The 11,194-nt window shown below is 46.9% G+C and overlaps 1 protein-coding gene and 2 pseudogenes across 1 annotated transcript in view; 1 reads left to right on the top strand and 2 right to left on the bottom strand.

The window, feature by feature from the left end:
- Nucleotides 1-364: 364 nt before the first annotated feature.
- Nucleotides 365-11,194, bottom strand: part of LOC116912353 (vesicle-associated membrane protein 712-like) — a 37,195-nt gene continuing 26,365 nt past the window's right edge. The window contains exon 6 of the mRNA XM_032916407.1: nucleotides 365-523. Within this exon, the coding sequence (XP_032772298.1) occupies nucleotides 389-523 (135 nt within the window). The 3' untranslated portion in view covers nucleotides 365-388. The remainder of the gene's footprint in view (nucleotides 524-11,194) is intronic.
- LOC116912613 lies at nucleotides 3,869-5,724 on the top strand (annotated as a pseudogene).
- LOC116912612 lies at nucleotides 6,125-6,742 on the bottom strand (annotated as a pseudogene).

Raw genomic sequence — 11,194 nt, 5'->3', positions numbered from 1 at the left:
TGGAGAACACTATGGAACTAGGGGTGGCCTTGAACTCCCAGCAGTCCTGCTTCAGCTTTGGGGTTAGCATGTAATCCCTCCAATGATGGGAATGCAGGCATGAGTCTCCTGTTCTGAGCAGGATGTTAGAGATGGGCTAGCCACCATCTCAGATCTGCCCACCGAGCCTCCTGAGTGCCGGGGGAAAGGTGCACACCAGGGCTCAGCCTTCCAGAGGGGGAGGCCATGGAGGAAGCACAGCAGTGTCGGGAAATCAAGGCACAGAAACAGGAAGGGGTCAGAAGATGAAGGGCCAGGAAAAGCTCCATCCTCTTCCCCCATTTCTACCCCTGAGCGAGCTCACAGCTATGGGTGCAGAGCTCTGTAATGCCACACAACACTTTATTGGTCAGGTGGGTATTACGTGTGCACTCAAGAGGATGATAATGATTGACAGGGGGATGGCAAGGGTGGTGACTACGATCTTGAGGCACTTCCACCATGTCCTCTTGGGCATCTTCTTGGCGTCTTCAAGTTCTTCAGCCTGAAACAAAACACACAAACTCCCAAGTTTCTATTTCTGAACTTAACGTTAGCAGCACCACTGATTAAAATCATTCGAAAGGATAGACTTAGTTAACGTTAGCAGCACCACTGATTAAAACCATTCGAAAGGGTAGACTTAGTTAACGTTAGCAGCACCACTGATTAAAACCATTCGAAAGGGTAGACTTAGTTAACGTTAGCAGCATCACTGACTAAAACCATTCGAAAGGGTAGACTTAGTTAACGTTAGCAGCATCACTGATTAAGCAGCACCACTGATTAAAACCATTCAAAAGGGTAGACTTAGTTAACGTTAGCAGCACCACTGATTAAAACCATTCGAAAGGATAGACTTAGTTAACGTTAGCAGCACCACTGATTAAAACCATTCGAAAGGGTAGACTTAGTTAACGTTAGCAGCACCACTGATTAAAACCATTCGAAAGGGTAGACTTAGTTTACTTTTAACCAATTCCGACAGTGGTCAGTGGGACCCGGAGGTTTGTAAGGAGAAGCGAGCGCCACATTTCAGGCGCCTGTGCAAAGCTGTGACTGTCAGCGTTGGCACCTTCACCACCTTCCTGTCTTCATTTTTTTTGTGCTTTTACTGAATTAATTACCATGTACTGAGAGTTCTGATCTTGATTTAAATTCTACCACAGTTCTGTCCTAGACCCCTTCCTCTCAATTCTTCAAGATTTGTTTGCCTGTGTGCGGCGTGGAATTCCCAGGAGCTGAAGTTATAGGTGGTTCTGGGAACACAGCTTAGGTCCTCTGGAGGAGCTGCAAGCAGGCTTAACTGCTAAGCTGTCTCTCCAGCCCCCTTGCTTCCAATGCTTTATTTTCTAGTTAATCGGTAAGTAAATGTCACATGATGTTTGTCTTAGGTTCCCATTGCTGTGAAGAGACACCATGACCAAGGAACTCTTATAAGGACAGCATTTAATTGGGGCTGGCTTACAGGTTCAGAGGTTTAGTCTATTATCATCATGGCGGGAGCATGGCAGCATCCAGGCAGGCATGGGCTGGAGAAGGAGCTGAGAGTTTTTGATCTGAAGGCAGCAGAAAGATACTATAGACCACACTGGAGCATGGGAGACCTCAAAGCCCACCCACCACAGTGACACACTTCCTCCTAATAGTGCCCCTCCCTGGGACGAGCATTGAAACATGTGAGTGTATGGGAGCCATGCTTATTGAGACCGCCACACTGGACAATCTCCTGAGGACTCCTCAGGGCCTCTGGAAGAGCAGTCAGTGCCCTTAACCCCTGAGCCATCCTCCAGCCCCTGGTATGTGTTTCTTTAGTTGGAGGGATGAGGTGGGTTTTACAGCAGTGAAGAAAACAAGGCAGAGGCTTTAGTTAAGGTGTTATAAGTGATGGGGCTGGAATTGAAATCTAGAGCTGAGTGACTCCACACACCGGGAAAATGGAAACATTTAACTAGACTCTGCAACCCTCTTCCGTAATGTTTCCTCCCTCCCTGCCCCTCCCCTCCGTTCTTTTCCTTTTTCTTTCCTCTCCTTCCCCAACCCCCTGGAGTGTTTCTCTGTGTCCCGGAACTTTCTCTATAGATCAAGCCTGCCTCGAACTCGCAGAGACCCTCTTGCCTCTGCTTCCTGAGTGCTGGGATTAAAGCTGTGCCCTCACCCCTAGCTGCTAATTTGCTAATTCATGGACTGATATATGTGGTTTCAAACCCGAGCCTACAGCCCGTACAAGCCAAGCCAGCGTGGCGGGCCCTCTCCCACCCCTGGGCCTCTCGGAAGTCAGTAACTTCAGGTTTGGAGGTTTTGTAGAGCCTTGGGCCTCTCCATCTTGAGCTTTTTTCTCAGAGGTAATTATTTTTGTTTGTTTTGTATGGCACCATATCCGTCATATATAAAATAGTATTTCTCAACTGGAAGGCAATTTTTGCCACCTAGAAAACAACTTATGGTGCAAACCTCCCTCAACAAATCTCTAAGGCCAAGTATCTCGAGGCTGTGGAACCACAGTATAGAACGGTGTTTGCTGTACAGTAGGCTCAGCCGACTGTAGGATGGCCTAATTCAGGTGTCCAGTCTCTCCTGTGTCTGCTTCCTGTGCTTTTTTTTTTTTTCTTTCTTTTCTTTTTTTAGGAGCTGGGGACCGAACCCAGGGCCTCGAGCTTGCTAGGCAAGCACTCTACCACTGAGCCAAATCCCCAACCCCCTTCCTGTGCTTTTCTACAGAGCATTGGCCACCTCCCTTTTCCTGTTGTCAGCCTTGGACAAGAACTCATCTCTAAGCGCCGTATTTCCTTCCCGAAGTCTTCCTAGGCAAGTGGAGTGTTGTCAGTGTTCCCTCAGCCACTCGCTGCACTGACTTGAAGGTCTGTTGTTTATTGCTAATAATCTTATTAACTTAGAAATATGTTGGTTTCTCTAAAGCTATTACTGTGCCCACTATTGCTGGCTCTGTACCTGTTATAAACGTTTTTGTTAGTTTTCTACCTGTTCTCCATTAATCCATGTCCAGAGACTCCGAAGAAATAAAAATTCCTCTTTATCTGTTATTCAGGTGCTGGTTCCCTTCGCTTCATCCCGACTAGGGCTCAACTGTCTGCTAACTATGTATCGTACATATTGATTTCTGATTTATCTGTACTCATGAGCTCACATGCTATATTCTGTGTGCTCTCCTTCTGCTCTGTGGGGTCCAGAGATCAAACTTAGCTTGTCACGCACAGTGGGGATGTCTCTGCCGCCTGGGTCATCTCTCTGGCCCATTAACAGTCTTTTGACCTGTCCCAATCTGGTTTGGCTGGCTAATTTGTTATACGTTTTGACTTTTGATTTTTGCTGCTGTTGCTGCACTCAATATTCACTCCAAATGACGGATTTCAAGTAGGTGTTTGGTTACCAAGGAACCAGATAATGTGACCACGTATCTATCTCTTTCTATCTCGGGACTTCAGGCTTTTCATCTGCCAGTCACGTGCGCCTACTTGAAAGACTGCCTTTAGGGTTTCTTTCGGTGCAGATACTAAGACCTAGCGTCTGACATCTCCTGACCACGGTATGCGTCTCTTCCGTCACACAGAACTGTTGCTGGCAAGAGTCCTCCAACCCCGGACTCCATCTCTCAGGCTCCTCTCTCTGACACGTGCTGTACATCTGCAGGCAGTGGAGAAACTAGTTCTTACTAGTCAGATGAAGAAAGCCAGGCTCCCACTTCTGGGCTGCTTAGGAAGAAAAGGTGCGCCCTCTAGCTGCCGTCTTGTGTCCCCTCGTGTGTACGACTTAATCTCAGCTGGTCTGCCTGAGACGCCCTGAGTGTGAACCTCAGCCCCTCACGCAGCCTCATTTCCACTCAGACAAAATGGAAGAAACAATCTCGAGCCAGGAGAAAGTGCCAAACTGCAGGCACAAGTGCACATGGGTGGGAAGGGAACCGCTCGAAGAACGAAGAAGGTGGTTCACGGAACAGCCACAGCAGACGATAAAAACCTGGAGTTCTCCTTAAAGAAGCCAGGGGTAAACAACATCCCTGGTATTGAAGAGGTGAACGTGTTTGCAGACCAAGGAACAGTGACAGGTTTTAACAACCCTAAAGTTCAGGCATCTTTGGTAGCAAACACCTTCCCCCTGACAGGCCGTGCTGGGACAAAGCAGCTGACAGAAATGCTTCCTTCCCAGCGTCCTCAGCCAGCGCGCTGCGGACAGTCTGACTGGTTAGAGGAGACCAGCTCTGCCCGAACAATCTGTGGATGGAGAGCACCCCTTGCTCCTGGAGAGGAGGCTGAGGAAGTTCCAGATCTGGTGGAGAATACTGATGGAGCTTCAAGAACGAGACAAACTGACTTAAGGCAATGTCTGAAGACGGCGACACTTGCAGAAATTCCAGGGACTGCTGTTTTATATCAAGGCTGCTTTAATAATTCTTTTGTTAATGGGCCTGAGAAAATCTTTTAAACTCCAAGACCCCTGGACACTGCAGCTCTTTTCAGCTTTCACCTATACCTAATTCATTCTTTGTAGCAAATTAAGCTGAAGAATCCTAGGAATAAAGTTTGGAAAGGTTAATAAGATTCTTTGCCTACTACAAAAAAAGGCGTCTTTTCCACTCTCCGTTGAACAAACTGCTCTGTGATAGTGAAAGGTTCTACTCTGTCATTCAGGCTCCACTTCCCCTCCAGGCCTCTGACAAACCTGTAGTCACACTCAGTGGTCAATGACTAAGGCCAGAAACAGCCAGGGATGGAGACCTTAGGTGGGGAGTGAATGTGACAAGAACAGACTCCAGGAAGACAGCTCCTTTAATGAGGGAACAAAGGCTATTTTAACCTTTAGGGCAGGAGAAGGGGCTATAGGGTAAGTGAACATCATTGGCCAGGGTCAGGATGCCTCATTTGCATAAGGGGGATTCCAGGTACTGCTCACATGATCTTATAAGGGGAGAGGTACCTGGGTACTGGGCTACAGGACCTCCTTTAATGAGGCAAAGGTCGGGGCACAGGGCTATGTGTGCTGCGACAGGCAGGCCTAGGGCAGGGTCCAGGGATCGATCCTATTCCTGCCATTCACAAGATTTCTGAGGTTTGAGCCTGACTCAACCCCACTATTGCTCAGGATAGGTTCCCTACAGCTCCATGGCCCCCCAGCCCCACGGTTCTTAGGCACAAGGCACTGTAGTGGCACAGAAGGTAAAGAACCTGGACTGCCAAGGCTGACCACAGAAACCTTCCCTCAGGCTCTCAGACAGCAGGAGCAAGTCCATGGATACTGACCACTAGGGTTCCGAGGCTGCTGCATTAGCTGCTGGCTGTCCCACACTGAAGTGGGAGAGACAGCACAGCCTGGACTGAAGTGATTGATGGCTCAGTGGTTAGGAGCACACACTGTCCCTGCAGAGGACCTAAGCCTAGATCCCAGCACCCACAGCAGGCAACTCCCCTCTTCTGGCCTCTGTAGGTACCTGCACTCACGTGCACAGACAGCACACACGAACACATAATTAAGAACAGTTTTAAAAAGATGAGCCGTACTTGTTACAAAACTCTAAAAGCACGTGTCATGCAGGACAAATGCTTCCTAAACTCACATGCGACAACACTGAGCCCCTATGTGGTCTGTCCGGGTAGAAAGGCTGGACAAGAGAAGGGCTGGCGCTCTGTGGGTGCGGCTCGCAGCTGCAGGCGGTTGGCGGCAGAGCAGCGGGTGGGGTGGAGGCGCTGAGGAACAGGGCCATCTGTCCCGCCTCTTCTGGATCCCGCCTCCCACCGCTGCACACTGGCCTCCCTCCTGGGCCTTGGTCCTTCCTTTCTGAGCACCATTTGCTCCCCATCAGCTCCTTCTCTGTTGCTGGTATTTTCATCCCTCTTTTTATTTAATTTATTTTATTATTTTTAATATCTATGCTTTAATCAGATTAGTTTCATGAACAAATAAAATAACACATTAGAGAAAAAAGGCCTTAAACATAGCTGTATTTATATCCCACAATTTGCTCAAATACTGGTTTTCTTATAAACTTTCTACAGGATGTTTTTAAACAAATTCTTCACATCTCACGACGACTCCGTATGTTGACTCCGTACTTACGGAATTTCAGGGAGATAGTTCTGTTTCTAATAGCTTAATCTGTACTAATGGGGTGGCACGTGTCACACGCGTCCATGCGGGGTTCTAACACGACACTGAGTGACTTTTCTGACGGGGACCGTCCCTCCGATGCTGATGGTAGTGCATCTGAAAGAAGGGACTGCAGACCTGGGTCACTGCTCTCTGCGTCCTCCAGTTCTTCTGTTATCTTCCCAGTTAATGTGGAATCTTGTGACTCTGGGGTTAGAAGCCAAAATATTCCTTTGATGCTTAGAAAAGTCTGGCTTTACTGATGGGTTTTCAGTATATTCATTATTTACACAGTAGCCAACTCTAATAAATTCTTGGCCTCGGTAGGTGCCAGTAATCAGTACAGCTGCTACCCGCACTGCGCCTGCATCTGGGATGAGCCCCGCATGCGGTGCGTCAGCCGGAAACGCAAACACACGCCTTCCTGCAGGAACAGGACCCACTAAAACAGACTCTAAACTTGATTGTATTCCTCACTTTCAGCAGAGCCCACGTAGATGATTTTCCACTCCAAGTCTTCAGCCAGGTCCTCAATGCACTCGAAGGTGATCTCGAACTGGAAGGGCTTGTAGGAAGGCGCCGGGCTACCCAGCACTACACTGTTCACCTGAACCTTCGCCATCGTTCGAAGAAAACAAACAATGCGGCCCGGGCTCGCGGCTCCACCGAGTCCCGCGCGCGGCCGCTCTGAGAGCGCAGACTCCCGCCCCGGCGTTGTGCAGCTGCGACTTGAGAAACGTTTTTTCCTTTTAATTTACACAGCAGCACTCCACAGTATTTGCAGCTTTCCCATCTCACTAAACCACGGCCCATTCTGCTCTGCTAACTAGCAGCGTTGCCGCGATTGGCTGCTTCGTCTCTCCTTTTAAAAGATGTCTGTACTTGTTTGGGATGCCCAGGAGCATTGAAAGATTGGATATGATTTTGACTTTCTGCCGCAAACAATAGAAGAGAAGACTGGAGGCCAATGGATTAAAAATTCACATTAAGCTGGGTATGGTTGAGGCACGCCTTTAATCCCAGCACTCAGGAGCAGAGGCAGGTAGATCTCTGTGCGTTTGAGGACAGCCTGGTCTACAAAGGGAGTTCCAGGACATCCAGGACCAGAACACAAAGAAGCCCTGTCTTAAAAAACAAAAACAAACAAACAAACAAAACAAAACTAAATAAGGGCTGGAGAGATGGCTCAGTGGTTAAGAGCACTGACTGCTCTTCCTGAGGTCCTGAGTTCAGTTCCCAGCAACCACATAGTGGCTCGCAACCATCTGTAATGGGATTCGATGCAGTCTTCTGGTGTGTCTGAAGACAGCTACAGTGTACTCATATACATAAAATAAATACACCTTTAAGAATATTTTTTTTTTGTTTTGGTTCTTTTTTTCGGAGCTGGGGACCGAACCCAGGGCCTTGCGCTTCCTAGGCAAGCGCTCTACCACTGAGCTAAATCCCCAACCCCAAGAATATTTTTAAAAACCTAAATAAATAGTAAATAAAATAAAAATAAAATTAATTAAAAATAAATCAAATTGCACATTAAGTTTACCCAGCCTCAAAAACAATCTTGTTCAAAGCGACAAAGAACTTGAACGATCACTTATGTAATCTGGAGACAATGATTCCCAAGGATACGAGAAGGCCCTTGGTACCACTGTCCCTCAGGTCATCTGAAATAACACGGGTTCTTACAGTCACAACAGTAGCAACGCCAGGAAGAATAATGTTGGAAGAATAATGTGATAAGACAGAAGGCCAGGTGATTCAGTGACTGTGGAAAATGGTTGGGCAGTTAAACAATTACCACAGGAGTCAGCAATTGGGCTCCCTCCCACCTATACGGGAAGACAATCTGGGGCCCGGATGTGGTGGTGCGTGCCTTTAGTTCCAGCACTCTGGAGACAGGCAGGTAAGCAGATAGGCAAATCTCTATGAGTCTGAGGCCAGCCTGGCCTACATAGCAAGTTTCAGGATAGCCAGGGCTACATAGAGAGACCCTGCCTTAAAAAGATGATCTGAAACTGTTTTCAATTTTGAAGAAAGTCCTGTAAAAATGAACTCGTGGGATCAACAAGATGGGTCAGGAGTTGACGGTTCTCGCCACCAAGTCTGGCAGCCCGAATTTGATCTCCAGAGCCCATATGACAGAAAGAAGGAACTGGCTTACACACATGCACACACATGTGCACACACACACACACACACACATACACACACACACTCTGTATTAAATATGTGCCTTATAGGACTTTTATTATTCACTACAGAGGATGCAGGCCAGATGACTACCATCCGGGCAGTTGGGAGGCTGAGTTGGAGGAATGCTGAGCGTGAGGCTGCACGGTGAGACCACACCATGACAAGCCAAGAACTGCGTATCAGTGCAGCGGGCAACAACCTGCCCTAGCATTTGCAAGGCCTTGGGTTTGATTCTAGCACCACAAAACAAAACAGCACAAAAAAGCCCCAAATGTTTATCAGTTCCATTAATGGATAAGCAAATTAGGGCATATGGAATGCTAAGAGAGTGGAAGATACTTCAGTAAGGAGAAGAACAGTAAGGAAGTTATTCATGCTTCAACATAAAGTTCAGGTCTAGGCGCTACAGGGAAAAGAAGACAAGTAGGAAAGTTCCTATATGGTTCAGGATACACAGAGTACACAAGCCCATGGAGACAGAAGGCGGTCTCCTCTGGGCTGGGAGAGACTAAGTGCTGTGCTTCTTTTAGGGGAGGTGAGAATGTTCTGGAAGGAGATAGAAGTGATGGGTAGACAGCACTGTAAGTGTAAAGTCATTGAACTATACGCTTCCTAATGCTAACTTTACAGTAAGTGCATTACGTTCATTTGGGGACAATATTTTGGAGTCTGGAGAGGTGACTCAGTGGCACTCTCAGAACTCATACTGCCCACGTCCAGCACACTCTGTGTTACTCCAGCTCTGAGAGGCCGAGGAGGGGATGGGACCACTGGGCTTCCTAGCTTCCTGTCTAACTGAGCCCTAGGCTCAGGGAGAAACCTTCCTCACGGGAGCAGAAGGAGAGGGACAGAGCACGGCTGGTGGCCTCTTCTGGTTCTTTCCACACACTGTGCACACACTGACACATGCACATACAAACAATAAATTAATAAAAATTCTACCCTGTAGGAGAGATCTGAGAAGTATGCAGGCCTCTATTCAAGCCACGTGCTTCCAGAAAGTTATATCACAAAAGGTTAGAAATGAAAAATAAGCCTGCCCACAGGCACAGCATAGACCAGATTCCATGGAAATATGTCACGAGGCATTTCATACATAGCTTGTAGAAATGGGTAGACACAGTGTTTGAAGACAGCAGTCACAAAACTACAAACCGCTGACTCTGGCGGGGCATCCGAGCAGACACGATGACTCTGAACGGTATTTTATCACGTCATTACATTAAGGAGGAGAGGTCACTGTCAGCGCATAAAGGGCGTTTGATGACAGTTAACTCTGACAGAATTCCTGGCAACGGATAGGAGTACAGAGGACTATTACACATTGGAAAACGAACCGGACCTAAATCCGAAGATAAAGTCAACAGTCGGCTGGGAGCTATTTCATCCCACTATGAAACGAGGGCTTCCGATAGTGCCATTCCTGTCTAGTTCCTGACGACTACGAGCAAGGAAAAGTGTAAACACATACAGCACGGTTAGTGTACACACACTGATCTGTGTACGACTCAGATCTGGGGATGCGATCCATTTGGATGTAAACCATGTAATATCTAATTTTGTTACCAAAAAAATACATTATTTTCTGTGAGTAAAATGTTTTTAAAAACTATTTAAGATTTTATGTCTATCATGTTTAACTTGGTTTCTATGTATATTTTATTATAAGAAAGATGACATTATTCTAAAATTATATATGTATATAATTTATGCATATATTTAAATGTACTATCAGGAATATTTCACTTATTTATTTGTTTTTTTTCTTTATTTATTTTTGGTTTTTTTGGAGACACGGTATCTAATGCAATACTGCTCACAATACAGAAAACTCAGAATGGAGAGGGTGAGAGATCAGGCGTGACACGAAAGTGGGAGGAGGCTCCTGGGGTGCAGGGACAAGTGAGAGGGCGGAGGAGTGAGAAGTACCAGGAGAAACTGAAATTGAAAAATGCTGTGCTAAAACCCAATTCTTTTTAAGGTAATTAAAAAGAATCAATGTTTATTAAAATAAGGACAAGAAGATTTTGCTTTTAAAAAAAGTAATGACGTTCTGTAGGAGGGTAAGTGGTTATAGTTCAGAAAAAAGGTGAAATACAGAACCAGGTTGTAGAAAAATGGTTAAGTTGGATTTCTTTAGTATAAAACAAAAAATACTGGGGCCTATTGGATGGCTCACCAGGTAAAGGCTGCCTATTGATGGCTCACTGGGTAAAGGCTGCCTATTGGATGGCTCACTGGGTAAAGGCTGTCTATTGGATGGCTCACCGGTAAAGGCTGCCTATTGGATGGCTAACTGGGTAAAGGCTGCCTATTGGATGGCTCACTGGGTAAAGGCTGCCTATTGGATGGCTCACTGGGTAAAGGCTGCCTATTGGATGGCTCACTGGGTAAAGGCTGCCTATTAGATGGCTCACTGGGTAAAGGCTGACTATTAGATGGCTCACTGGGTAAAGGCTGCCTATTGATGGCTCACTGGGTAAAGGCTGCCTATTGATGGCTCACTGGGTAAAGGCTGACTATTAGATGGCTCACTGGGTAAAGGCTGACTATTAGATGGCTCACCAGGTAAAAGCATCCTATTGGATGGCTCACCGGTAAAGGCTGCCTATTGGATGGCTCACTAGGTAAAGGCTGACAAGCCTGACTGACGACAGAGTTCAGAGTTTTGTGGTTCGCTGGGGCAAAGGCTGGGACTTTGGCTGTTCATGTGAGTGAGGGAGACCTAGGATGAAAGCTCTCACGTCTCCATCGAGGTTCCAAACTCCAGGGCATCGAAGCACGTGAGATGGCACATGGGTATAGGTAAATGGAGTCACGATGAAGGATCGACCTATGCGGCCTCTGTTGTGACTACTCAAGCTGCCATGTTAGTGTGAAA

Source organism: Rattus rattus, chromosome 11, assembly GCF_011064425.1.
Source record: "Rattus rattus isolate New Zealand chromosome 11, Rrattus_CSIRO_v1, whole genome shotgun sequence".
In the NCBI taxonomy this organism is placed as follows: Eukaryota; Metazoa; Chordata; class Mammalia; order Rodentia; family Muridae; genus Rattus; species Rattus rattus.
The sequence above is the reverse complement of the archived record's forward strand: the minus strand, read 5'-3'. Positions and strand labels throughout refer to the sequence as shown.